This window comes from Camellia sinensis, unplaced genomic scaffold (genome assembly GCF_055761805.1).
Source record: "Camellia sinensis isolate YWXY unplaced genomic scaffold, ASM5576180v1 Unanchor3, whole genome shotgun sequence".
NCBI classification, from domain to species: Eukaryota; Viridiplantae; Streptophyta; class Magnoliopsida; order Ericales; family Theaceae; genus Camellia; species Camellia sinensis.
Window position 1 is genome coordinate 21,086,488 of NW_028129178.1, and position 25,999 is coordinate 21,112,486.

The following is a 25,999-nucleotide window of genomic DNA, read 5'->3' on the forward strand; positions in this document are numbered from 1 at the left end:
GTAGGCGAACTCTATCAACGGTAGATGGGTTTCCCAGCTTTCTTGAAAATCCAATACACACAATCGGAGCATATCTTCTAAAGTTTGTATGGTTCTCTCGGATTGACCATCAGTTTGAGGGTGAACAGCGGTGCTGAACGTAAGTTCGGTACCCCTAGCCTCCTGTAAACTTTGTCAAAATCTTGAAACAAATTTGGAATCCCTATCTGACACACTTGACACTGGAACACCATGAAGCCTTACAATTTCATTTATATACAGTACTGCCAGCTTATCCGCATTATATTGAGTCTTTACAGGCAAGAAGTGAGCAGACTTGGTTAATCGGTCCACAATGACCCAAATCGAATTCATACCTCGAGGAGTCCTCGGTAACCCCACAACGAAATCCATGGTCAAATGCTCCCATTTCCATTCCGGGATTGGAAGGGGTTGTAATAACCCTGCTGGTCTTTGATGTTCCGCTTTTACTTGTTGACATTGTAGACACTTAGAAACAAATTCTGCGATCTCATTTTTCATATTTGGCCACCAAAAATTTTGTTTTAAGTCTCGGTACATTTTAGTACTTCCCGGGTGTATTGATAATCTCGAGGCATGTGCTTCTCCTAGCAACTTCCGTTTAAGCTCCAACACATTGGGGACACATATTAGACTTTGAAACTTTAATACCGAATCTACGTAACTGAACCCCGATTTTGGTTTTGCCTCTAACTCATCATAGATTTTCCTTAAAGTCTCATCTTCCAGTTGATGTAACTTAATCTCTTCCAGCAAGGTGGGTTGAGCTCTTACTGCTGCTAGTATGGCCTCCTGTTCACGTACCGCTAGGTCCATATTCATTTTATCCAGTTCGATCCCCAACTCCTTTCTTTCTACCAACAGATTTGCCAAGTCCCCCATATTCTTCCGACTAAGTACATCTGCCACCATGTTAGCTTTACTAGGATGATATTAGATCTGCAAGTCATAATCCTTAATCAACTCAAGCCATCGCCGTTGTCGCATGTTCAACTCTTTCTGGGTAAACAGGTACTTGAGGCTTTTATGATCAGTGTAAACTTCGCAGGTTGTACCATAAAGATAGTGTCGCCATATCTTCAAAGCAAAAACTACTGCCACTAATTCGAGATCGTGTGTGGGATAATTCTTCTCGTGGGGTTTCAGTTGTCGAGAAGCATAGGCAATAACCCTTCCATTCTGCATTAGCACACAACCAAGCCCCTTGTGCGAAGCATCACTGTAAATTACGAATCCTTCGGTACCAGATGGCAAAGCCAGAACTGGTGCTGTCGTCAATCTTGTTTTTAATTCTTGGAAAGCAGATTCCCGCTCCTCTGACCATTCGAATGCAACGCCTTTTCGTGTCAGTTGGGTAAGTGGCACAGCGATTTTGGAGAAATTTTGAACAAACCTCCTGTAATATCCAGCTAACCCCATGAAACTTCGCATCTCAGTTACATTAGTGGGAGTTGGCCAATTCACAATTGCTTCAACTTTGTGTGGATCAACAGAGACTCCTTCCTTTGTCACCACATGCCCCAAAAATGCCACTTCTTGTAGCCAGAATTCACATTTCTTTAACTTTGCATACAGTTTCTTCTCCCGGAGTGTTTGAAGAATTAGGCGAAGATGATCCTCATGAGCTTCTGCACTCTTCGAGTATATAAGAATGTCATCAATAAAAACCACCACAAACTCGTCCAGATAGGGCTTGAAGACGCGATTCATTAGATCCATAAATGCTGCTGGTGCGTTTGTAACTCCGAAGGGCATAACCAAAAATTCATAATGGCCGTACCGGGTTCGAAAAGCTGTCTTCTCCACATCATCGGCTTTAACTTTCAATTGATGGTAGCCATACCGTAAATCAATTTTTGAGAAAACTTGTGCCCCTTGTAACTGATCAAATAGGTCATCTATCCGTGGTAAGGGGTACTTATTTTTAATTGTCACCTTATTCAGTTCCCTATAGTCGATACATAACCGAAGTGTTCCGTCCTTCTTTTTCACAAACAATACCGGCGCACCCCAAGGAGATACACTCGGGCGGATAAATCCCTTGTCAAGCAATCCTGTAATTGAATCTTTAACTCTTTCATTTCAGCTGGTGACATCCTATAGGGTGTGTTCGAAATGGGTTGGGTTCCAGGCGCCACTTCAATTATAAACTCGATTTCTCGGTCTATTAGTTGGCCCGACAATTCTTCGGGAAAAACATCCGGAAATTCACGGACCACTGGGATCACATCAATATTCCCATTCATCCCTTGCCCTTCCAAAACACTACATAAATACCCCTGACAGCCTTTTCGTATTAAGTTGCAAGCCTTCACGGCAGATATCAGATAAGGTGGCGAAATCACTTCCTGCCCTTGAACCATAGACTCTGATTGCCCCAGAGGATAGAAATTAATTTGCTTAGTCACACAGTTTATAGTTGCACCATAAACAGTTAGCCAATCCATCCCCAGAATAACATCAAAATAGGTCATGTCAAGAGGCACTAAATTAGTATACACCCGAATATCCCCAAGTTGAAGTTCACAAGCTAGGTATATAGTAGCACAGATCATAGACTCTCCCAAGGGGAAGGACACACACAACATGTAAGATAAGTTCTCTTCAATTTTATTTAAATTAGGATCGAAGAGTTTCGACACAAAAGAGTGAGTGGAGCCAGAATCAAACAATACATGCGCAGATTGACCATAAATAGTAAATGTACCTGACACCACTGTTGTTGTGTTTTGTACATCACCTGGAACCAAAGCGAACACCCTACCTTGTCTTGCAGTGTCTTTGTTATTACTCGGTTGGGCAGCTGCCTTCGCATTGGGGGTTAGTGTAGACCCCGCGGAACTTGTAGCGGATCTATTGCCTTTTTGTAGAGCCCATTGTGGGCAATCCCTTACCAAATTTCCCGTTTTTCCACATTTAAAACATGCTCCAGTCTTCCAGTGACAAGTTCCTCGATGTTGCCTTCCACAGTCTGGACACACCGGAGTGGAATTTTGAGTAGAAGTAGTAGTGCTGAAGTTCTCTGAATTGTGCCTCTTAGCGGGTGGAGTAACGGATCTCTTTGACCATTGGTTGTTTTGTCTCTTCCCTTTCCACTTGGAAATCCGATTCTGGGCCGCAAGGTTTCCTTCTGCGATAACAGCCCTTTCTAGCACCTCAACATATGTGGGTAATTTTAGCATATTGACCCGGTCTAAAATAGCACCCCGCAATCCCCCTTCAAATTTTCGTGCCTTCTTATAGTCTGTATCTACCATATGAGGTGCAAACCGAGCTAATTCAGCAAATTGGGCCTCATATTTTGCAACAGTCTTATTTCCTTGTCTAAGAGTCTCAAATTCCGTCACCTTCTTATCTCGCATGCTTTGAGGAAAATACTTATCATAGAATAGCTCCATAAATCTACCCCATGTTAAGTCCCGATGCATTGTTCTTGTAAGCATCCACCATCTTCGCGCCTCATCTTCAAGAGTAAAGGCGGCAAGTTGCACTTTCTGGGCTTCAGTACATGGAAATACTTCGAACAATTTCTCTATTCCCAGCACCCATGCTTCAGCTTTCATAGGTTCTATCCCCCCCTTAAATGACGGTGGTTTCATCTTTTTAAACTCCTTTGTGAGTGTGATGGTTCGGTCCTCAACATGAACATCTTGTACTGCAGGTGGAGGTACTGGTGGTGGTGGCGGTTGTTGCTGTTGTTGCCTTAGGGTCTCCGCCATGTCCATAATCATTCTTTCCATTCGGTCCAACCGTGCCGAGGTAGCCTCGTCCGAATCTTCCACCTTTGTTCTCACCATAACCTACATAACATTCAATTATATCCGGCAAACAAAGTTCAAATTGTTAGCGTTAGCAGAGTACATTCTACGTTGCCATCGATCTTTCATACATTTTTAGGATGCCATGCATGATGCTTAAGTCTTTTCTAGACATCCTAAGGCTCAATGGATCTATGTGTGAGATAGCAACTCGTGCTCTGATACCACTTGTCACGCCCCAGACTTGCCCCTAAAAGTTTGGGCATGACCTAAGCAGAAAAGGACACTTAACCTGGTTCCATAGAGGGGCCTGACCGGAAGCTGTAATAATAAGTGATATAAACCAGAAAATATGACATCCATTGAGCTACTAAGTCATGCCAGGATCATAAACATTTCATAGGACAAGTACATCAAAAGCCAAAATACATTTGAGAGTTAGTTATTTACAGGCATATACAAATCCAACCCCGAGGTGGGGTATATAACAAAATTATTAAGTACATAATAACTTAAGCCAATAGCAAAAGTGTAAGCCATCATCTAACAACTCCACAAAAGTAGGGTCCCGACCCCAAGCTTGGCTGTGCCTAGGCTGACAAAAGTATGACGATGCTGAGTTAAGATCGACCTCCTGGTTGATTACCTACAGAAACAGGCATAACACAGGGTGAGCCAAGCTCAGTGAACAATAGTACTGGTATGCTTGTAAACATAATTAATGCTGAAATCATGTAATCAGTCTGTCTCTGTACAGCTTGTTGGGACAACGTAATCGGTTTATAATCGTCATAATGTGGCCCCTGGCCTAAGAACTTCACACATTCAGAAAAGAGTCCTTGGGTTCATAATTTACAATTCATCACATAGACCTTTGGTTCTTTTTGATTCACAAGCTTACAATAGTATAAGTTCATATTTCACACATCGGCCCTTGGCCTCATAATTTCATCGTTCACAAATGGCCCTTGGCCACATTGATTCACAATTCACAAATGACCCTTGGTCACGTAGTTTCACATTAGGGCTCGTAGCCACATTGACTCACAAATGGCTCTAAGCCACATTGATTCACAAATGGCTCTAAGCCACATCGGTTCACAAGTTCACAATTGCCTTGATACATTCCATTAGTCACAAGCTTTCACATAAGATGTGTACAACTTCACAACCTTTTTCAATGTTTCCACAATTTCGTATTGAATCACTTATAGCAAATATATCATTTCATGCCAACACAAGTTCGATAGTGAAGTTCGTAACGTCAAGATATAACGTCAATACATAATATGATAATACTTTCAACAAGGGTCACAACGTCAATAATAATAAATACTGAGTAGAGGTACATTGAAGTACTATTACTCACTGTGTTGTGTCGGTGCACTTCGTCTTGATGCGTTTCCTACACACATGAAAAATCACATTAGTCCCTTTATCCTTGTTAAATCAACATTCGGTTCACTTACTTTGATTGAATTAACGAACATTCAAGCAATATAAATTGCAGGTTTTGACAACATTAGAGGACCCAACACGCAAAACGGAGCATCCCAACTTTTCTAACTTGAGCCGCACGTGCGGCTAGGATCTCCCGCACGTGCGGCACACCTCCCGCACGTGCGGCATTGAGGCCCCGCACGTGCTTTTTTTGCAGTGTTGAACTCCAAAATTTGCCATTTTCCCGCACGTGCGGCAGTGACTCCCGCACGTGCGGTTGAGGTTCCCGCACGTGCGGCCTTAGGCCCCGCACGTGCGGCGATTCTGCACCAAAAAGTCCAAAAATTCTGCACAATTTCCTCCTCTTGTAGACATGTTTAGGGCCTCAAAAATCTAGCTTTAAATTACTAATACATAAGCTCAAAGCATATGAATACATGTGAACAAGGATCAAATTACATATTTCATTTGAGTAAAAATCAAATCATGAATCCACAACTTAAATTCACTCCAATTCATAAGATTCCTACTTGTTCTCACATCTCAATACATAAACATAAAATCATGCCACATACTTGAATTCAAACAAGTCAATTGAAGAAATAGAGTAAAGCCTCTCATAGCTACTTCAAATTGAGTCAAAACATGCAAAGTAAGGTCATCTTGCTAATTTACTTCTCATACTCACAACACCACAATCCCAACTCTTAGGTACATGATTATAGAAACATCTTCACATAAATTATGACAAGAAGGGTTGTGGATGAAAATTAGACAAACATTTACATACCTTAAGCCCAAATCCCAACCTTCTTGAGGACCTTCTCTCTCTACCCTTCAATTCTTAAGTTTAGAGTTATGAATTCCTTGGTTTGTCAAATGACCAAGAACACACATATATATTTCCATAAAGAGAGAATAAGACGAAAATCAATCATTTACACATCCGAAAATTGAAATTTCACAGAAGTGCTTAATATTACCTAAATATTATGCTGGTTCCAAATATATGATCAATTTTGACTTATTAAGCCGCTAAGGCCCTCAATTTCTACTTTATCGTTCTAGTAGTAACAGATACATTTCTTTCCTAACAGATACAATTCATTCCACAAGGCATTACAACATAGTTACTTGAACTTATTTTCTTGTACAGTTTCATCTTAGGCATTTAACAGCACAGAATAAAGGACTAACATATATCACAAGCACATATGAGGGTCGGGTTGTTACAGTTGTAGCAAGAACGAAGAAGACAAAGACCTGAAAACATCCCTGCACCTCTCCCTTCTATCATCCACATTGAGGTTTGTTTGGATAAATTAGGGTTTTGATTTTTGATTGGGGATTTTGAAGTTCAAATTTAGGTTTGTTTGGGACTCTAGACATTGACAACAAATTCGTTGTGCTATCATGTCTGAGATTGTAGTTGTACTGTATCCTAGACCTCATCCCCTGAACCCCAAGCAACGGTTATTGTGGACTGAGATAGGTGTTATGCTTGTTGTGGTCAAGTAGAGAGTTTATCCTGTGTCTGTGTTGTATTGGCTCCTCTCCTGGACGATTAACCTTCCTTTTTATTTTAGCCCCCAAACTTTGATTTTGCGAAGCACCCATTCCTTTCCAGAACTGCGGTGTCAACGAACCATCCACTTGCCTTTGGGATTGTTTTTTCTACCCCCAAATGTTGTTTTTTGTGAACCTCCCATTGCTTGACTTCCCATCAGTGTGGTCCTCATTCTAACTTGCCTTCCAGGAATTGAATGGTGACTCCTAGTGCTGTCCTGATGGAGAGGCCCAATGAAGGGAAGTTTTTAACGGAGCTGCCCATTCTGTTTGATATGCCTTTATGCTGGGCACTTTGTCTATCTGAACTTTATTAATCCTTCAAACTAGACCAACCACTTGGCTTTGAGCTTGTTTATCCAGCCCCAAGTTTAGTTTTCTATCAACCGCCTCTTCCGTACCAAAGTCCTCATCTTTATTGGACTTCCTAGAATTGAATGGTGACTCTATCTTCTTGAGTTTCAGAGATTGAAATTCTTTACCCAGACCATCACTATTTGAAGAAGCCTAGTTAAGGAAAGCTCTTGACTGAGCTACATGTTCTGTTTTTCTATGCCGTTGAAGAGGGAACATCATCTTTCTGAACTACATTACCCCCCCCAACTAGACCAACCACATGGTTTTTAGATTGTCTCACCAGCTCCTAAATTATGTTTTATGCCAACCACCCATTCCTTCCCATCAGTGTGGTCATCATTCTTACTCAACTTCTTCCAGGAATCGCCTGGTGAATATTCTTGTCATCTTGTCTGCGAATGTAATTCAACTTTACTTTGGCCCTTTTCAGCCGAAGGACCCCATCTCCCTCTACTGGAACCCAACCATTTCCTTTGACATCGTGTCGTCCCCCAAATTCTGTTTTTTGTGAACAACCCACTCTTTGCTACCATTGGACTCACTTTTTATATTAGAACTCCACATATTAGCGGGTGACTCATTCACATTCCTGGTTTGAGATTGTATTTCAACTTGACTCCCCTCAATATTAGAAGAACCCCAAGCAACATAAGTTTCTAACTGTTACCTATTCTACATATTTTGACTAGACTGTTGGAGCCCCCGAATTGGACCAACAACTTGGTTTGGACACCATAGGCCCTGACCCCCAATTATCTGTTCCATCCACATGTGAACTGGGTTACGAGCTTGCAGAACAGGTTCATTTGTCACTATGAACTGAAGCCACGGTTGTGAAGGACTAATATCTGATTGAAGTTGCATGAGTTTTTACAAAGTTTATGTATTAATGTATTTGTCAACGTCTTTTGATTTGTTTAAGCAATTGTGCCAGTCTCAATGAAGGTGCTTTTTGAATAGTGATCAATGTTTGACAATTGTAATGGTGTATGTTTAACAATTGTAATAGTGTAGACTAGTAGATTGGATTATGGAATTTCTTATGGTGGGCTTGCTTTCATTCTCTATGTTATATTATTATAAGGTGTTTCTATTTCTATATTTAATTTTGGCCACCTACTATTGAGGAAATTTAATATTAATTTCATGGCGCAACTATTGGTTGAATTGTGTTCGTTTTGGTTGAAACTTGTATCATTTAATATTTTTTACTATATTTTGGCCAACAAGCAGTCAAATGTCCCTCCATAGTTTCTAGTATTGCTCTAAAACCATGAATAATAATAATTTCTTCTTATTTGAACCTTTTATTTTTTTGTTGCCAATGAGTAGTAGTTAGGTTCTTTGAGGATAGGATGATTATTGTCAGTTTGGGCTAATGTGATTTTTAGGTTGTTCACGTTCCTAGGGAAGTATGCATGCAATTCTTAACTCCTGTTAAAAGTGTAAATGACACTAAAATCCTTTCAGATTTAGAAATAATACGCACTTAATTATCAATTATGTCGTAAGTAAAGTGCATTTTTTTTTTTTATTTCAACACTTACCCTCTTTTTTATCAATAACTTGTTAGTCATGAATAAAGAAAATGATTACATTGAAATACATAGCTTGTGTTTGCTTTAGTGGTGCAATTATGATTTGAGTGTGAAGTTGTGATTTGAGTGTCAAATTGTCAGTTCAGTTTTGAGTAAGGGAAAATTTCTTTGCTTAAGAGCTTTCAAAAGAGTTTTGAAAAGTGTCTTGAAATAAATTTTGAAAGGAGTTTTTCAATTTGTAATTTTGAATAAAGGCTTCAGTTTTGAAAAGAGTTTTTAGTTGTATTTTGAGTTTTGAGTTGTTCAATTTGGAGTTGTAGTTTAAAGTCTTTGGACCTACTTTTTTTTAAATAGTACAAGATGTTGGAAATGAAAATTTCTATTTTTTTTTAATTTTTTAATATTTTAAAAAATATAGCAAAAAGATGGTCCTGAAATATAGTGCACATTAACATAAATAATGAAATAAGAAAAGTAAGAAAATTTGTAAATATTGTAGAAAAAAATAAATCCAAAATATTTTAAAAGACTACTGAAAAGTCAAAATACAATTGAAAACTGTTTCGAAAACTGATAACCAAACAAATTTGGTTATTTTTAAGGTTCATCTTTATTTGAAAGCTTCATCTGTAATTGAGTATTGAAAGTTTTACCTGTAATTGAGTTAAACTTATTGTTGGATGCATTGTTTTTTATTTTGCTTCTGACATTAAAATGTATAGGACAATATTGGGAAATATGTAAACTTGTCAAATGTTGTGTGCGGGAAAGTCCAAAATGTGAACTCCACATCTTTCAGAAGAACGCAGGGCACAGAAATAGTTATACATTAACTTTTCAAGTTTTCACAATATAACTCATTTTCAAACTGATGCATGAGTTTGTTGTAATTGTTGGCATTACATTGTTATTATGCATATTTTATATGATGTATACTGAGAATGATGATGCATAATATATGGAATTTGTCTATTGCCAAAATTATTTTACTTTGATTACAATGACGATAAATGTTATGTACTATCTTAGGAAATGGTAACATACTACGTTGTGTTTGTGGGGAGGGCACCCGACATTTACACAAGCTGGGTAAAATGCAGCCAACAAGTTCACCGATTTGCTGAGGTTGTATTCCAAAGGTATAACTCATTTAATGAGCCACACAATGAATGGATTAATTATAGGAACAGATGCGTACACGGTTAGCCCGGTGAAACACAATGTGGAAGTCAACTTGATGAAGTGGATGGTAACGAAGAGGAACATTTAGTAAACTATACATGTGCCAATTTCAATGGTATTAGGCTACAAAAATCCTATGGGTCCTTTGTAGCGTGCTGTTTTTTCTTTTCACTTAGTGTTATTGTTACTTTTGTTGAAGTGGGTATTATGAAATTTTTGTGATGTATTTTGTACATACCAATGGTGGGTTTTTTTCCTTTTTTTGCTCCATCATGTAACTTGTATGATTACGAACATGAACTTATGTAATGAAACTATTGGGTTGGAGTTGATGTTATTGTGATTGAATTGTTTTTACTTATTTTATAAGAATGATGTTGTGCAATGAATGAATGAATGAATATATAGTTTATTTGTTATTTTTAATTTCTAGTCTATTTTTTGTAAGAATGAATAGGTTATTTGTTATATTCAATGAATAATGGTTACATTTTTAGGTTATCACGGTTGAAAAGATGAACAAGTTAAGAAAACGTGTTTTTTTCCTAAAATATTTGTTGTCAACATTTTTCTGATAAAACTTAATACAGAATATGCAAAGTACTAATTTTCTAATTACTCATATTGGCATGAAAACAACATAACTAAAGTTGCAAATGTAACACTTTAGAGTTACAGAAGTAGTTGACACATAAGTCTCCCACAAAAATAAATTGTGGACACCCTGAACTTAACACACACAATACATAAACATAAAGCTACGATTACAACACTTAACAGTTACATAGACAAATATTAGACAGAAAATGTGACAAACTCATTATCAAAAGATTTAGTTTAACACACACTGCATAATTATGCAGAACCTAATATAATTTAGTATAGACCCAAACACCTAATTCAGGCTTAAATTGGCAATCTCAGAGTCCGAATAATTCGAAAGCTCAGGATCAGAGACAAGTGCAGGATCTTCCATGATAACCTTGATAGCCTCAGCATTTGGTTCTGTTCTATTCTTCTGGGCATCCTTCTTAACTATATATAGTTGCATATTGCGTGCTAACCTACGGCGCATTTGGGAAATTTCATGTCGTAGTCTTTCACATAGTCAATCAACATTATCAGGAACTTTCTTTTGGATCTCAACAGAATATGCTTTCGGCACCTTCAGTCCATTTTCCCAACTTAATCTTTCAATTTTTACTCGCTCTATAAATAGTACGGGCCACTTGAGAAGAGCAGCGTTTGCTAAACCATATCTTGTTTGATTGTCAGATGGATCCATACATGAACCTCCTTGAACTCGATAATACTCGGGCATCATAAAATGTCACTTCCCAAACCTATCACGATAACCACAAGCATAATCTAAAAAAGGTTTTGTTGTTTCGTCTTCAACATTGCCTTGTCCCCTTCCCCTTCCCCTTCCCCTTCCCCTACCTCGTCGTGACCTATCATCTCTTTGCAAGTTCCTACCACCTCTGCGATTCCTATTCACTACAGTGAATCGTGTAGCCATGTGATTTTTTTTAAAGAAATCAACGATAGTTTCGTAGAGCGAACTGAGTTGCAAGAGTGTGTCTTGACCCTCACTCCTTTATATAGTTGTTTATGAACGTCATTGCCATGTTCTCGTATTCATGTCACTTAGAAAGGATGACATGACACATATGCTATATTCCAACACGACGATGAGAAAGACACTGTAAGGAAAAAAATAAAGAAAATAAATGCCTCTACACAAAGTCACATGACATGATAATCCCATATATACCAACAAGAGATGAGTTGTCACTGTAACAAAAAAACAAAAAAAAAATAAAAGCCTCTGCACAAAGTCACTTGACAAGACAATCCATCTGCATATATTGACAACAAACGAGTTGTCACTGTAACGAAAATACAAAGAAAATTAACGCCTCTGCCCAAAGTCACTGTTGCCACGTGACTTTGTGAATTTAATAAAAAGGGAGAGGGGTGTTAGAAACGCAACTTTAATTTCTGGAAACATAACTCACTCACATGTTCGATGTGACTACTCACTGTAACAAAAAAACATAACTTCGTCCAAAGTTACAGTAGCCATGTCAATTGAGCATGTCATTGTGGGATAAGGGGTGTCTCTTCAAGTCATTAAGTCATGTGGACGGATAACTGCACGACTTGACAAGCCACTACATGTTGACAAGTCACGAAACAATATAGCATTTTATCTTCTACCCTCCTCTATTTTTTTTTTTTTTTTTGTGATTGAATTTATAATTTCTTGGAAACACCATCTTTTGACCGCGATATCATCACTTCGAAGTGACTACTCACTATATGAAAAAAGCAAGCATGCGTACGAAGTTTATTGTGCCCATGTGAACTTGACCAATTCGTAGCAGGATGAATTTATTAAGTTTGTTAAAAGTCACTGCGTCACTGAGTAATTTTGGATGGATCACTGCACGACTTGACAAGTCATTGCATGTTGACAAGTCACAAACCAGTATAGCATTTTATCTTTTTCCCTCCTCCATTTGATTTCGTTATTGAATTTATAATTTCTTGAAAACACCATTTTCTGATCGCAATATCGTCACTTCGAAGTGACTAGTCACTGTATGAAAAAAGCACACATGCGTACGAAGTTTATTTTGCCCATGTGAACTTGACCAATTTGTAGCGGGATGAATTTATTAAGTCTGTAAAAAAAGTCATTGCATTCCTGAGTCATTTTGGATGGATCTCTACACAACTTGACAAGTCACTGCACGTTGACAAGTCAGGAACCATTTTGTCATTTTATCTTCTACCCTCCTCCATTTGATTTTATGATTGAATTTATAATTTCTTGGAAACATCATTTTTTAATCGCGATATCGTCACTTCGAAGTGACTACTCACTGTATGAAAAAAGCAAGCTTCTGTATCAAAAGGACACTATTTTGGTTAAGTCATTAATGCATCATTCGATAATACGACCAACTAATTGTATTTTATTCTAAGGGCACGACTATTTGAATTTTTCTTTTCATTTGCAATTTCTTGAAAATCAACTTTCGCATCTTCAATTTGTAATATTTTGGAAAACATTTACGAGGTCAACTAAAAATTAGTCCTAACGTACCCATCCCAAGATCAATTGTAATAAATTTGTAAGCATGCCCACTTAACCCAATAGATATGGAAGATGAATTGTTATTTGTATTTTGTCTTCAAGGGCTATTAAATGTTTTACATATATTTTGGCAGACTATTTTAGTTTGAAACATTAACAAAATTCAATTGTAAAATATATATTTCCTTTTAACAAATTTATTTTTGTTTCATTTATTATTTTTATAGTTTATTTTGTAACAAAATAATACAAAATTAATTTTAATAGTTATGCCTTACAATTCTTGTACTTTGAAAATGAGAGCACACTATGAGTAAAAGAGTAAATAACACCTTTATCTTAAACCTAAGGAACTGAATTTGTGCTAAAAATCTGTATATTAACAAGGAGAGAGCTAATGTATACGCCAGTGGTTACAAAAAGGATGGACGAAAATTAGCCCAAGTTTACAAACAGAAACGAAATATAGAAAAATATTAACTTTTCATTCTGAGTGACGCTGACAACAAGCAGTTCCAAAATATATGACACTGTTCCCAACTCTCACCTTGCTTTTAACCGTTCGCCACATTTGCAATCTTCTTGACAAGCTGAAGTCTATCTCCAAGTATTATCTGCATAAGGAATAAGATTAAATATAATTCCTATCTAAACACATATATATGTGGAGTTATTAAACCAAAAGAATACATATACAAGCATATACAAGCATAGGTACCTTATTGGTAGTTAAAGAGAAAATAATACATTCAAAAAGCTGTGGACAATATTACTTGAAAACCATGACTATATTTTTGGTACAAAGGCTAGCTAACATGAATGTACAGATTTTGTCAAAGATCATTTAACAATTGAAGTGGGCCATATATGTGGACAGAAGACCAAATATCAGCACAACGGTACATTGATACATTTAATACATATTTTACTCGAGCATACAATAATTTAAAACAAGTTTGTCCATAAGCAATATATTATTTTAAAACTCCATGCTGAAATAAAAAAAGATATCCCTATTTTGAATTACATGTAAATAAAATTGGCTTCAAATTTAAAGCCACAATCAAATGTAAGTGTATGAAAAATAGCCATTAAGTGAACATAAACATTAAGTTCATGAAAACGAAGTCACATGCTAGGCAACAGTTGCTACTAGGAAAACAATGTACCTGCTCCATCAATTTCAACAAGATGAAGCCACTGTATTTCAATACATAGAAGGAGTAATAAAATTACCAACCAAATATCAAGTACTCATTCCAATATTAAAGAGATGTTTAGACTTGTGAAAGTTTTTTTTTTGCAAGATTAATGATAATGCTTACCAAGTTGAGGACAAGTTCATAGCATTGACTATCTCCAATATTTTCAATGTGCAAAACATTGTACCTTGATTTGTGAGTGATTCTTGAGGACAAGTTCTTTTAAGAGAGCAAGTGCTGATGTAGTTCAAATGGGGTTGAATTACTGTACAATTGTGCTTTGTTAGTGTAGTATATCCCATACCAATAAATAGACGTTTAGACTTGTAATAGTAATTTTCTTTTTTCACCCAAGATTTGGGATTCTAGCTAATACATTGAAATTCTAGATTGGATAGATCACTTTCTCGATTTAGTTATGTCTATTTCATTCCCTCACTAACCAATCCAAAATTTGTCTATGTTCTTGCAATGAAGAACACTAGAATAGACGGGCCTTTGTCACCATGCATTCCTAATTTTTCACACAATACCACTCTCCCCCGCAGTCATGACCGCTTGGAATGAGGATTTATTTACTTCTCAGCATTCCTAGCTGTTTGTTTTTTGAAGCTTCAAGAGCATGTATTTACTTCTCAACATGAAAGGTTTTATTTAGATCTGATTTGATGTTTATTTTGGGCTGATTTTTGTGGATTCCAAAAATAGGTGGGTTAAATTTGTTGATTTTCCATATGGTTTTTAGTCTTGGGTTCTCAGCAGTAGGAAAAATGCTATCTATGCCACCGTTTTTTTTTAATCTTGTTTGGAAATACATGCTATATAGCACTGTTTTGGAAATTATTTTACCGCAGAAGTTATTAGGAGAACTTTAGACAGACATTGGGCCTCAAACCTATATTTTTCCACAATTTGTAAAATTGCCCATAACAGACAAATTGCTCATAATAGACTATATAAATATTGAACTTGGGTGCAAATAAAATATACCATCATGAATTCGGTGGCAGTGGAGGAGGCTGCTGCATCTGAAGCATGGACAGAATCTCGGTAAGCTGGAGAGAAAAGTAGCCCAAGGTATGCTCAATGCCTCCAATGCAGTAAGCCGAGTGTCGGTGGACGTCTCTAAGTCAGTGAGACGTGCAACGTATGCATCCACCCGGGCATCTAGGCGATCAAACTGTACAAACATGGCCTGCTCAAATTGGTCAAGCTATCCTCAAACGGTAGGACCAATTCCAGGCCATGCCCCCTCACCAGCATCCAACTCAGCCTCTTCGTCCATCATATCTGCTGGTGCACCACAACCACCCACCCTTGACGAAGTCCTCTTCACATGTGTTTGACTCTGGGATACAGTCTTTTTGGTAATGGGTTTGACAGGACATGCAAACTCATCATTTAGAGAGAAAGGAACTGCGATAGACAGAAGTATCCTATTCACAAGACACCCATATGGAAGACCTAAGGATTTTTTTTCCTTTAAAAACCAAAATCATCTTTTCCACGATCATTTTCGGAAGATCAATAGGGAGACCCCGATCTATATAGTAAAAGCACATATCCTTGGTCCTGTGAGATGTTGGAACTGTGGGTAGTGACATGAACATGGGCACAGATAATGATGTTCAAAAGGCGAAAGCAAGGAATCAGCTCGTGTTGCTTAATAAGAGTCCCGTCAATCCAACTCCGGGGTGTGCTACAAAGTTCATAAACCACCATGTCAAAGTCAGTAATTCGTTTGGCATGCAAGGGAAAGTGGCAATTATGAACTTCAAGAATACCAAGAAATGACCGAATATATTTTGCATTGACAGAAATTGGCTTCGAACGGACCCATGTCTTGAAAGAAGTAGCGATGTCACGAATTGAGTGGATGTTACAATAGAATTTCAGCACCTAACTCAGATTTTGGGGGCCCGAGAAAAGTAGGACACAGTCACCACCCAAGGCATCAAAAATAGAACGAATGGGGATTGAGTCGAAAGTAGGTGGACAGTCCTAGACTCGTACAAATCCCGATACAAATTGGCTTTCTCCTTAGACTAGAATTTCTTATTGTTATAAGAGGTACGGGGCACAGTGGCCTTTCGGCATTTAGAAGATTCAGCCATGACTAAAACCCCAACAACACACATAAATCCACCAACGAAGAAACCACAAGCAACCCCCCCTCCCCAATTGAGAACCCACCAACATTCATGACAACCCCAAATCCCTAAACACAACCATAAACCATGAGCATCATTAGTAAGAATGACGATAATAATAAGGTATGTACTTTAAAACCATTAAAAAAAAAGCTCAGAAATAATAGAACGCAGTAAATATGCATAAATTTCCCCTACCATAGCCACATTATTGAACTTATAACAATGAATGAGGCACTCAAATTCACTGTGGAATTAGAATGGTTGTACATTACGAAACAACATTATAACATAATCCTTTAAAAAAGCATAAACTGCTAGCAACAATACTTGGAATGGTGCAATTGGTGTTTTTTGACACACTGTGGATATGAACAAGAAATATTTGAACTCAATCAATTGAAGACAAATTGGGGTTGCACACAAGCCTTCATGTCCAAGTCCATTGTCGATATGAAATTGTATATGATTGAACACAAGTGTTGTATACATGCCTTCATGTCTATCATGTACCATTTCACATTTCCAATTTATGTAAAATTGCAGTATTGGTTCATTATTTTTTATAAAAATAATATAGATGATCTACCAACGATGGAATTTTCTGGGGGTTTTCTGAATCACAAGAATTTTTACCCAACTCCCTATATGGATTGTATGAAATACGTAGGAACATTGTAAGAAACATAATTTTCTATTGATATTGTACCTCTTAAGTTCATACGCATTGATGAAATGTAGGAAACAAACGATAGAGAAGAGAAAATAAAATAAAATAAAACAAAATAAACACCTACATATAGAAACATTTACCATGTACCGATGAAAAGCACGTAGCAAGAGGCTAATCTAAGAGAGAAGGTTGGATAATCGGCCACGCACATGTATGGCTCGGGAATTTTGTAACAAATTTATTAAATAAAAATTATATTTTTCTTGAAGAGTTATTCTAATCTAATGCATAAGATATAGAAGTTTGGCACACTTTAAATTAATCATTTTTTTAGAGGCCTTGATTAAACTAAATCCTAATTAACACTAATTCTCACAAGTAGATTAAGGAAGCTTCTAAAGGCAATCTAGAATTTTGTCTTCACTTGATTGTATTATTCATGAGTGTGTATATATATTAAAAAAAAGAAAAAGAAAAAGAAAATAGGGAGGGGTAGGTCGCCCAAGTCAACCCTCATGGGGAAGGGTTGATTTTGTCTTATATGAAGATTCATCTCAAAAGTACAGCCCTCTTAGCATCCTTAACCAGCCTTTTCTTACCTTTGAGTGAAGAAATGGGTTGTCATTAGTGTGCTTGTTGGGTTGACAACCTCACAATGGCCATACATGCAAGGATTCTTTTACCAAATATTTTATCCAAACTTTCCCTCTCATTTTAGTCTATATGTGAAACACAAGCTCCCTCAACTCCCTACTTACAAATTTCAGCTGGAGCTAGAGAGTGGAGAGGGAGAGAAAGAAAAGAGAGAAAGGAGAGGAAGAAGGAGGAAGGAAGGAGAAGAAGGACTCATCACTAGAAAGGACTTCAAAGCTTCACTAAGGTAGGATACTTAGAAATACTCTACTTCTTTAAGTTTTGGAAAATGAATGCAAAACAATCTGACATGTCTTATAATACATGAAGGAAGCAAGAATAAACTAAAATAGGAGAGGTCTCTCTTCTATGCCTTAGATGAAGTCACTTGTCTTATCTCTTGTTATTATTTTTATATTCTCTTTTCTCTATTGTCATAACCTATAACACCTATTGAATGCAACCTCTCCATAAATAATGTAGCCTAGCAGCCCAAGTTGGGAACTAAGAAAGACAACCCATTGCTCATTCGAATAGAAACTGCACTGTGCAGAATCTATTTTCACTTCTAAACCATGAAATAAATCACTTATTTATTCTTTTGAAAATCTAAAGCTACTGGACTTCGAGCCCTTCTTCCAAAATGTTCCTAACTTTATAAAATATAACTCCACCGGAAATAAAAACTTTTAAATATCATGTACTATTATTTCTATATTTTCATTTGAGGGGACAGTTTGCTGGAAACCCTTCAAAATCTGAAATCAAGTTAGTGATGGCTTAAACCCTTTTTGTATTGCCTCATTCTTACATATTTTGTCTTCCATACACTTAAATATGCTTGATCAGTTGGAATGAATCATGATATGTGTATTTTCATTAAGAGCTATTATGACCATAATATGGGGAAAATGAAATAGGTGGTTTGGACCATGCGCACACGGATGAATACAAAGAAAAGGTATATTGATGTTTCGTAGGTGCAGGGTGCGTCCTGGTTCTAAAGAAATGTGATTATTTAGCTTGCGAAGCCTTGACATGGCCCGGATCGTATTCTGACCTCACGTATTTAGTTTTGAGATAAGGGTGGCAATAAGGGTCTTACACAGAGGGAGTACCTTTGGAAGGTCGGTTCTCTTGAGATGGACTACTGATGATACGCCCTTAGTATCTAACTGAGCACATAGCATCCTTAGGTCTAGTGCCTTGCGATCAAGAGGAGGTGCAGAATAGTCCCTAGCTAGCGCCAATGGTTGGGTAGTACGACACTCCACAGGGAGTCACCATAGGCTCACCAAATTTACATTTAATTAAGATTACGTTATCAACTCTATGATAACTTGACATTTGCATTGTAAATATATTCGTGATGAATCATGTCCATATATATATATATATATATGTTGCTTTCGCTGCGCTATTATTTTTTTTTTGTGATGATTGTATATTTTTAAATGTTGTTAATTAACTCCACTGTGTTATTATTGCATAAATTTTCAAACTGTAAGAAGTTGTTAGTTTTGTTTTGGGTTTCTTGAATCCTATTAGGCTTCGCAGCTCACGACATTTCATGCCAAGTGAAAAAGAAAGAGAAAATCTCGGGGAAGATTTTGTCGAAGATGCTGAAGTGCAGCCATGGTTCGCTTAGAACCGTCTTAGCCTAGCCATTAAGGCCTGTCTTGCCCATCTTCTCATCTATTTTGATGAAATTTTATGTATTAACGTAACAATGTCTGAAGATTGCTGTAAGAAATCAAATATTTAGGGTTGTATTAAGATTAAGCTTTGGAACGTACTCCTTTAACTGTTATATCAAAACTTAATACTTAACCATGTTGAATTATTTATTTTAATATATGATGCCCAAAAGTGGAGGTGTCACAGTTTGGTGTCAGAGCTCTAGGTTAGAATACCTAGGGACGGTGGGAAGAGGTTTAACCTCAATTGAGGAGTAGTGTCATGTGTTAGAAGGAATAGAGTTATGTGACTCACGGTTTATGCGAGCTTTATGCTAATCATAGTAACTATCTTTCTTTGATCCTAATTGTACCTCTAACTTGACGCCAAATTTGTTGAATGTAAAATCATCACTTCTCTATCTTGATTGAAACTTTCCAATTCAGAAAAGTATTGCCTTAAGATGATCAATTGGCAATTTTTGAGCCTTGATTATTGTATCTTGTATGTTGTTCTCTTGAAAACCAGTTGCACTCTTTTAATCTTTTTAGGGTGAAAAATCTTAGGTATTTGGTTTAAAATGTGTATGGCCAAATGCAATTTCAATTCAAATATCTAGTTTGGTCACCAGCTCCATAATCTTAACCCTATTAAAAGTCCAAAACCATCATGTTATCCGACTGTACTGTCTGTTTAAATTCCATTTGAATTCTTGGGTTAATTATGCTATTGCCATAGCCACTTCATATTCTTTCTTCTCTACTACAACTGGGTGAATCTTGGGATTGGAGTCAAGTCAATTAGAAATGGTCATGAGTGTAGAACCGCATTTAGGTAGTTCAGTCCGAGTAGATCCCGTGTGTGAGTCTTACAACTTAGAAGTCTCTAAGCCATGACGTAAAACAAAGAATAAACTGATTAGCGGTCAATTGAACGACAATAAATTGCTACTGTAGGTCGGTGATGACTTTTTGCTTGACGATATGATTTTCAATTTAAGAGGGATAGATGGGATTCTATGTCTCCTACGTATCGCAAGTCATAATGGCACGATCACCTAGCTGGGTGGCTAGCTAGCTTAGTTCTGGAAGATAAAGATCATATGGAACTAGGGCTACCTCGTGTGGTGTGTGAGTATGCTGATGTATTTCCAGAGGAATTACCAGGACTACCCCCAAAGCGAGAAGTAGACTTTACCATTGAACTACATCCTGGTACATCACTGATCTCAAGGGCACCACATTGTATGGCATCAGCTGAACTGAGAGAGCTAAAGACACAGTTGCAAGAATCATTGGACAAGGAATTTATAAGGCCAATCACGTCCCTGTAGGGAGCAACAGCCTTATTTGCTAAAAGAAAGATGGGACACTTAGGTTATGTATCGACTATCGTCAACTCAATAAAGTTACAATCAAGAATAGATATCCGTTGCCCAGGATCGGTGACCTTTTTGACCAACTTTGAGGGTCCAAGTGTTTTTCTAAGATCGATCTTCGGTTCGGATACCACCAACTTAGAATCCGATATGAGGACGTCTCTAAGACAGCATTTCGAACCCGGTATGGTCATTACGAGTTTGTGGTCATGCCCTTTGGGTTAACTAACGCGCCTAGTGTGTTCATGTGCCTAATGAATAAAATATTCACACCATACCTGAACCAGTTTGTGGTAGTACTTATTGACGACATATTAATTTACTCTCATGCCAAAGAGGAGCGTGAGAAACACTTAAGGATTGTACTGCAAGTTTTAAGAGAGAATCAATTGTATGCCAAGGCCAGTAAGTGCGAGTTTTGGCTAAAGGATGTGAAATTCCTGGGTTATGTCGTCTTCGAGAATGGAATCTTAGTGGACCCGGTAAAGGTTGAAGCGGTAACCGAATGGAAGCAACCCAAGACGATTTTTGAAATTAGAAGGGTCTTAGGACTGGCTGGCTATTATAGAAGATTCATCCAGGATTTTTCAAAACTAGCCAAACCGACGACTCGACTGACCCAAAAAGGGGTAAAGTTCGAATGGAGTGACGCTTGTGAAAGGTCCTTCCAGGAGTTGAAGAAAAGGTTAACAAGTGCCCCAATTTTGATCATCCCCAAGCGTGATGTTGGGTATAGTGTCTACTGTGATGCCTCTAAGGAAGGATTAGGAAGTGTATTAATGCAAGAAGGAAAGGTCATAGCCTACGGGTCCAAACAATTGAAAAACCATGAAAAGAATTACCCCACTCATGACCTAGAGTTGGCAACTGTAATGCACGTGCTCAAGTCTTGGAGGCATTATCTGTACAGTGAAAAATTTGAAGTTTTTACGGACCACAAAAGCCTGAAATACCTGTTCACCCAAAGGGATTTAAACATGAGGCAGAGGAGATGGATCGAGTACCAGCAACACATGTGTCAAGATGCCTCACCTACCAGAAAAATAAAAGCTGAGCACAAAAAACCAGTAGGAACACTTCAGCCACTTCCAATCCTAGAGTGGAAATGGGAGCACATTATGATGGACTTTGTGTCTGGATTGCCAAGAACCCCTCTAGGACACGACTGTGTTTGGGTAATTGTGGACTGACTGACCAAGACCGCCTACTTCTTACCTATAGGGACAACTGACAAGTTGGATTTTAAAGGAAGCTGGGAGAAGCATTTTCCCTTGTTGGAATTTGCCTATAACAATAGTTTCCAAGCCAGTATCGGTATGGCACCATATGAAGCTCTTTATGGACGACCTTGCAGATCGCCGTTGTGCTAAACAAAGGTGGAAGAAATAGTTTTATTAGGTCCAGAGATAGTTCAGGAAACCACCGAGAAAGTGAAGTTAATATGGCAAAGAATCTTGACAGCTCAAAGTTGGCAGAAGAGTTACGCCGACCAACGAAGAAGGTCGTTGGAGTTTGAGGTAGGCAACCACGTGTTTTTAAAGGTCATGCCACGTTAAGGAACATTCCATTTTGGGAAGAAAGGCAAATTAGCACCCCGTTATGTTGGACCCCTCGTTATGCCGGAGTGCACAACATTTTCCACGTCTCGATGCTAAGAAAGTATGAGCCTCACGCGTCACACGTCATCGATTGGAAGGAGATCAACCTTGATACTAATGCAACATTTGAAGAAAGGCCAGTGGAGATTTTGGACCGGAAAGACAAAATATTACGAGAAAAGGCAATTCTGTTGGTTCAAATACTTTGGTGACATCGGGGAATAGAGGAATCAACATGGGAGAGAGAGGACGCTATGCGCCTTAGCCACCCTTAGTTATTCAAGTAAGAAGAATGTAATTTCGAGGACGAAATTATTTTTAGGGGGATAGGTTGTAAGGCTCAGGAATTTTGTAACAAATTTATTAAATAAAAATTATCTTTTTCTTGAAGAGTTATTCTAATTTAATGCATAAGATATAGAAGTTTGGCACACTTTAAATTAATCATTTTTTTAGAGGCCTTGATTAAACTAAATCCTAATTAACACTAATTCTCACAATTAGATTAAGGAAGCTTCTAAAGGCAATCTAGAATTTTGTCCTCACTTGATTGTCTTATTCATGAGTGTATATATATATATATAAAAGAAAATAGGGAGGGGTAGGCCGACCAAGTCAACCCTCATGGGGAAGGGTTGATTTTTTCTTATATGAAGATTCATCTCAAAAGTGCAGCCCTCTTAGCATGCTTAACCAGTTTTTCCTTACTTTTGAGTGAAGAAATGGGTTGTCATAAGTGTGCTTGTTGGGTAGACAACCTCCCAATGGCCATACATGCAAGGATTCTTTTACCAAATATTTTATCCAAACTTTCCCTCTCATTTTAGTCTATATATAAAACACAAGATCCCCCAACTCCCCACTTATAAATTTCGACTAGAGCTAGAGAGTGGAGAGGAAGAGAAAGAAAAGAGAGAAATGAGAGAAAGAGAGGAAGAAGAAGGAAGGAAGGAGAAGAATGACTCATCACTTGAAAGGACTTCAAAGCTTTACTAAGGTAGGATACTTATAAATACTCCACTTCTTTAAGTTTTGGAAAATGAATGCAAAACAATCTGATGCGTCTTATAATACATGAAGGAAGCAAGAACAAACTAAAATAGGAGAGGTCTCTCTTGCATGCCTTAGATGAAGTCATTTATCTTATCTCTTGTTATTACTTTTATATTCTCTTTGGTCTATTGTCATAACCTGTAGCATCTCTTGAATGCAAAAAAAATACCTATCCATAGACAATGTAGCCTAGCATGCCCAAGTAGGGAACTAAGGAAGACAACGCAATGTTTATTCGAACAGAAACTGCACTGTGTAGAATCTGTTTTCACTTCTAAGCCATGAAATAAATCACTTATTTATTCTTTTGAAAATCTGAAGCTACTAGAGTTATTTTAGGGTCTTATTTATATGTTGGAATTCTGTAAAAATTATTTGACACTGTTTTATAGCCGAAAATATGCTTTATGTTCACCTCTGCTGTTAAGATAACAGCAAAGCCTACTTTACATGGCCACGGTTTCTTCCATAGAATGAAATTTTGAGTGATTCAAATTGGTGATGTGAGATTTTTAAGTTATCTTTCCAATGCCATAGGTTTCAAGTGCTTTCATTATGGGGTGAGATGTCTGTTTTTCAAAAAAACAACAAATTGGAGTTACCTACTGTTTTTAATTTATTTGGACATCTTCCAGTGGCCAAATGACTTCGAGCCCTCTTCAAAAATGTCCCCAACTTAATAATCTATAACTCCACCCAAAATAAAAAAATTTGAATATCATTTACTATCATTTCTATATTTGCAATTGAAGGAACAATTTGCTGGAAACCGTGCAGAATCTAGAATCAAGTTAGTGATGGCTTAAACCTTTTTTGTATTGCCTCGTTCTTATATATTTTGTCTTGCATGCACTTAAATATGCTTGATCAGTTGGAATGAATCATGATATGTGTATTGTCATCAAGAGCTATTATGACCATAATATGGGGAAAATGAAATGGGTGGTTTGGACCATACGCACGCGGATGAATTCAAGGAAAAGGTATATCAATGTTTTGTTGGTGCAGGGTACGTCCTGGTTCTAAGGAAATGTGATTATTTAGCTTACAAAGCCTTGGCCCGGATCGTATTCTAACCTCACAAATTTGGTTTTGGGATAAGGGTGGCAGTAAGGGTCTCACACAGAGGGAGTACCTCTGGAAGGTCGGTTCTCTTGAGATGGACTACTGATGATACGCCTTGAGTATCTAACTCAGCACGTAGCATCCTTAGGTCCAGTGCCTTGCAATCAAGAGGAGGTGCAGAATAGTCCCTGGCTAGGGTCAATGGTTGGGTAGTATGGCATTCCATAAGGAGTCACCGTAGGCTCACCAAATTTACAATTAATTGAGATTACGTTATCAACTCTATGATAACCTGACATTTGCATTGTAAATATATTCGTGATGAATCATGTCTATATATATATGCTGTTTTTGCTGTGCTATTATCTTTTTCATGATGATTGTATATTTTTAAATGTTGTTGATTAACTCCACTATGGTATTACTGCATAAGTTTTCAAACTGTAAGAAGTGGTTTTTTTTTTTTTTTGGGTTTCTTGTATCCTATTAGTCTTCGTAGCTCATGACATTTCATGCCAAGTGAAAAAGAAAGAGAAAATCTTGGGGAAGATTTTGTCGAAGATGCTGAAGTTCAACCATGGTTCACTTAGAACCCATTAAGGCTTGTCTTGCCCACCTTCTCATCTATTTTGATGAAATTTTATGTATTAACATAACAATGTCCGAAGATTGCTGCAAGAAATCAAACATTTAGGGTTGTATTAAGATTAAGCTTTGGAACATACTCCTTTAACTGTTATATCGGAACTTAATACTTAACCATGTTAAATTATTTATATTAATAGATGATGCCCAAAAGTGGGAGTGCATAGCACAGCAGCGGCAATGATTTGCCGTAGTAGAGAGGGAAGAAATCGATCAAATTTGGGAAAAAAAAGGGGAGTAGAAATGAGGGGTTGCGGTTTGAATACCGCTCAAAGTTGAATACCGCTCGAGCCATATGTTTTGTGCTCTAGAGAAGCCACGAACACAAAATCTATCCGTTCAAGCCAATAAACAGTCGCTCAAGCTCACAGATGGAGTTCTCAACAGTTGGGCGACCTGTAAATATACTAGATTGATGCATTTTGCGCTCGAGCCATCATCCCGTTCGCTCAAGCCGTCATCACTTTCGCTTGAGCGCACAATGAGGAGCCTCAAAAGTTTTGTAGACAACGTGCAACTTCTGGGACCATGGAATGTTGGCTTGAGCCAATATTTATTAACTCAAGCGGGGCAGCACTGAAACATAGCAGATTTGACAAACGGTAAAGAAAAATGAAATTTAAAATGAAAAAACTATTCTGCCAATTTTAAATGAAGATTTTCTCTTCTCTCTCCTAATTGGCTAGCGGACTGTGATTACAACAAATTAAGATTTTAGACAAAAACAAAATTAGACACAAAATATTTTATGTTGCTAACTTTTATTTATTTTTTATTTTTATTTTATTTTAGGTCACAAAATTGGACATTTAGTGATTAATTACTAACCTTTTGGGATAAAAAATGTTATGTCAAAAAATAAACCTTTTGGAATGAAGTTATTTTGTCACCAAAAGTGCATTTATTAGTGATATTTTCAAAATTCTATCTCCAAAAGTTCTGCTCCTGGACCTATTTAGA

The 25,999-nt window shown here is 37.4% G+C and overlaps 1 protein-coding gene and 1 pseudogene across 1 annotated transcript; both read right to left on the reverse strand.

The window, feature by feature from the left end:
- Positions 1-954: 954 nt before the first annotated feature.
- On the reverse strand, positions 955-1,740 carry LOC145816128 (putative mitochondrial protein AtMg00860 pseudogene; annotated as a pseudogene).
- Positions 1,741-2,009: 269 nt separating this feature from the next.
- On the reverse strand, positions 2,010-3,740 carry LOC145816129 (uncharacterized). Its single transcript, XM_082912373.1, has one exon. The coding sequence runs from the start codon at positions 3,738-3,740 to the stop codon at positions 2,010-2,012; it is 1,731 nt and encodes a 576-aa protein (XP_082768499.1).
- Between the last annotated feature and the right edge of the window lie 22,259 nt (positions 3,741-25,999).